General features: G+C 41.5%; 1 protein-coding gene across 1 annotated transcript; it reads left to right on the top strand.

Moving 5' to 3' along the window:
* Nucleotides 1-345: 345 nt before the first annotated feature.
* LOC148104296 (uncharacterized) lies at nt 346-2,192 on the top strand. The gene has a single exon (XM_087837613.1). It carries the CDS (start codon nt 380-382, stop codon nt 1,898-1,900), a length of 1,521 nt encoding a protein of 506 aa, XP_087693739.1. The 5' UTR covers nt 346-379; the 3' UTR covers nt 1,901-2,192.
* The last annotated feature ends 343 nt before the right edge of the window (nt 2,193-2,535 follow it).

Raw genomic sequence — 2,535 nt, 5'->3', positions numbered from 1 at the left:
TTAATTAAATTAGTGAGGTGAAGTAATATATGAAATATTAGTGTTAGGTAAGTCCCAGAGTTCAGTTTATTGGACATTAGATACATTTAATAAGAAGATATGAGATCCAAATATATGCTTATGTCAACACGTGTTCATTTGATAAAGTTTACTGAACAAATTTGAATCATCACAACAACCAAAATGTTAGCAACACATCACAAGTCATGTGGGGGGGGGGGGGGGGGGGTTGTCATGTGACAACCTCTTTGGCTTCCAGAATCGTGACATCACACCCATTTAGAATCTTACCACCACTTTGATCCATTGATCCTTTGATCGTAAAACCCTTAAATAGAGGTGAGAAGCAACAACTTTTAGTTTGTTGTTCGCAGCATTTATGTTCGCAGCATTGAAACGTTCGAGAGAGAAACCTTTCAAAACAATTGGATCCTTTTCAGAGCGACTTTTTACACTTTCCAACATGTCTCTGAAAAAGCACACAAGAAAAGAAAAAGTAAAGCCCAGCTCTTCTCTTCTGGCTCAAGAAGACAATATTCAAGTTCAGAAGATGTGCTTGGAAGAAATGCATGAGGAAAATCTCATGAACAAGCACAACAAGCAACACCCGGCCCAGGCAGAGAGTTTTTTAAAACAACAAAAGGAGATTATCTTCCTCAGAGAAGAAAATGAGAGAAAGAGCGCTGAAGTAAATAAGTTGTTCAGCCAGCTTCTTGAAAAGGAAGATATTCAGAAGGAGAAAGAAATGGAACTCCTAGACGTGCGTGGAAGGAACTTTGAGCTCAAAGCAAAGCTTGATAAAGCAATAGAAAAACTCAAAGAAATCCTCCAGCAGAAGAAAAATGAGAAAGACAAAGACAAAAAGGATCGAGAGCTGCAATTAAAGCTTGATGAAGCTCTGCTAAAAAATACAGAAATCCTCCAAGAGAACAAACGACAGGAAATAGAACTCCAAAACTTGGGGATAAAATACAAAGCATTGCTTCAAGAGAGAAAGCAACAACCGATCAAACAGAAAGAAAGCAAGCTTGAAAGCGAGCTGAAAACAAAGCTTGATGAAGCACTGCAAAGAAATGACCAGATTCTTCAAGAAAAAGAACAACTGGAAATAAACCAGAGAGACATGCGGTGCCAACTCCAAAGCATGGAGGAAAAATGCAGAGTCCTGGAAGTAAAACTTGATAAAACTGCAGTGCACAAGCAGAAATATCAAGAGCTGCTTCAAGAGAAAGAACAACAGGACATAAAGCAGAAAGAAGACAAACGTTTACTCCTGGACTTTGAGAGAGAAAACCAAAAGCTGCAAGAACTTTACAAGAAAATGAACTACAAAGCAACTGAGATGGAAGGAGAGAAGGAGAAACTGCAAAAACAGTGCTCAGTGATGCAGAGTCAGCTCAATGACATGCTGACAAAAAACACCAAACTCGTGGAACTTTCAAACACCTTGAAGTGCAAAAACACTGAGGTGCAGCTGCTAAAGCAGCAACTCAAGATAACAAATGAAGACCTGCAGTGCAAACTTCAAGAAACCGAGAGGAAAAGTCAGCAGTTAGAAGACACTCACAACAAATTACAAGAACGTTATACAGAGATGCAGGAGGCAAAGGTAATGCAGGAGGAAACATCTAATGAGTTGAAAGAAAGGCTCAAAGACAAACAAGCCGAATTAGAAGAAGTGGAGAAAACATGCAGGAGACTTGAGAAGGAGAATACCGAAACAATCGATCAGCTGAGAACCCTGATCCTAGAGAAAAAGGTTCTCGTGGAAAAGCTCCTGGAAAAGAAGAAGAAACGCTTCCGCTTCTTCTGGAGGAAGGACACTCCTGCTTTTTCTTCTCTTTCTACTTTTTCCACTGCTGATGTCACCTCGTCTTCCTCCACCTCTGTTCCATCGTAATTTTGACCTCCCCTCTCCTGCCCTCTCCCTCTCTCCTGACACCTTGGCACCTCTCCCTCCCCTAGCTCCCGTGAACTTGTAACACCTGTCCCATCTCCCTCCCCCCTCTCCCTCTCCCTCTCTTTTCACCCTCACCCCCCAACCAGTCCCGACAGTTGACTGCCCCCTCTAGAGCCTGGTTCTGTCATAGGTTTCTTCCTTTAAAGGGAGTTTTTCCTATCCACTGTCGCACCTAGTGCTTGCTCAGAGGGGATTGTTGGGGTTTTCTCTCCCCTATCCCTTTCCTTTACCATTCCCCCCACCCACCCACCCACCCCCCTTCTATTTCCCCAAAAATGTAATAATAAACACAATTGGCTGCATTTTAAATGTGTCTGATCAATGTCTTCATTCAAGAATGAATTGTCTTTGTCACAGAGTCATGCGTATTTGTTGTTTTCCTCAGACTGGTGATCCTCACGGTCGTTCAGCCCAGGAGTCCAGATTATTCGTGTTTTAATCACATTTAGTGTTACATTTTAGATCACCACAATAGGATCTCCACAATTTAGGATTCAGGCATTTTTTTTAGTTTGATATCGTAATCATTCTATGATTGAGTCGTTAACAGAACCAGCAGTTAGCAGCAATAACTT

This window comes from Neolamprologus brichardi, chromosome 3 (genome assembly GCF_056152115.1).
Source record: "Neolamprologus brichardi isolate AB-2024 chromosome 3, ASM5615211v1, whole genome shotgun sequence".
Classification (NCBI taxonomy): Eukaryota; Metazoa; Chordata; class Actinopteri; order Cichliformes; family Cichlidae; genus Neolamprologus; species Neolamprologus brichardi.
This window is presented reverse-complemented; position numbering and strand designations above follow the sequence as displayed.

What these genes read in the sequence shown, in the direction of transcription:
- LOC148104296 (XM_087837613.1), top strand. Translation starts at nt 380, where the DNA reads ATGTTCGCAGCATTGAAACGTTCGAGAGAGAAACCTTTCAAAACAATT.